General features: G+C 33.2%; 1 protein-coding gene across 3 annotated transcripts in view; it reads right to left on the bottom strand.

Moving 5' to 3' along the window:
- Positions 1-737, bottom strand: part of LOC106459392 (guanylate-binding protein 5-like) — a 34,167-nt gene that overhangs the window by 26,805 nt on the left and 6,625 nt on the right. For all 3 annotated transcript variants that reach the window (XM_022385875.1, XM_022385876.1, XM_022385877.1), the window contains exon 3: positions 52-138. In XM_022385875.1, the coding sequence (XP_022241583.1) occupies positions 52-138 (87 nt within the window). The remainder of the gene's footprint in view (positions 1-51; positions 139-737) is intronic.

The raw sequence follows: 737 nt of genomic DNA, 5'->3' as shown, positions 1-737 counted from the left end.
GGAGGAGTTACTTTAATATTTATATGTCAGAAAATTCAAAATTAGACTTACCCAAATAAGAGGTGGGAAACTTAGAAGATCATGGATAAAGTCATCAGTCCACTTGACCCGTGACATTTGTGATCGAAGAGCAAAAAGCTAAAATACATGTATATATTACTCAATTAATGATGTGATACTTAGTTCTAACTAATCTCAGTCCAGTTATCTAGAATATTCCCTTATAAAATGGAATAAAAAGACAAATTTTTATTCATGATTGTAAATGTTTTCTGGATTAATTTCGTGCAAAGCTACACGACGTCTATCTGTGCTAGCCATCCCTAACTTAGCAGTAAAAGACTAGAGGGAAGGCAGCTAATCATCACCATCCATGCCAACTCTTGGGCTACTCTTTTACCAATGAAAAGTGGGATTGACCATCACATTATAATGCCTCCACAGCTAAAAGGGCGAGGGATTCAAACCCACGACTTGCAGAATGCGAGTCGAGCGCCCTAATCATCTGGCTGTGCAGGGCCCTTTGTTAACTGAGCTCTCAAAAATTTTGTTTAGGCAAGATTACAACAATAAGTATTTTTCTGAAATGTTGAAATAAAAACCATTACTAAAACATTCTAAATATATTAAAATAAATCAACTTATGAAACTACAGTGGTTAAATGAATTCATAAATTATATACACAAAATTATGTGCTTGTGTGTCTATATATATATATATATATATATATATATAC

Source organism: Limulus polyphemus, unplaced genomic scaffold (genome assembly GCF_000517525.1).
Source record: "Limulus polyphemus unplaced genomic scaffold, Limulus_polyphemus-2.1.2 Scaffold601, whole genome shotgun sequence".
Classification (NCBI taxonomy): domain Eukaryota; kingdom Metazoa; phylum Arthropoda; class Merostomata; order Xiphosura; family Limulidae; genus Limulus; species Limulus polyphemus.
The sequence above is the reverse complement of the archived record's forward strand: the minus strand, read 5'-3'. Positions and strand labels throughout refer to the sequence as shown.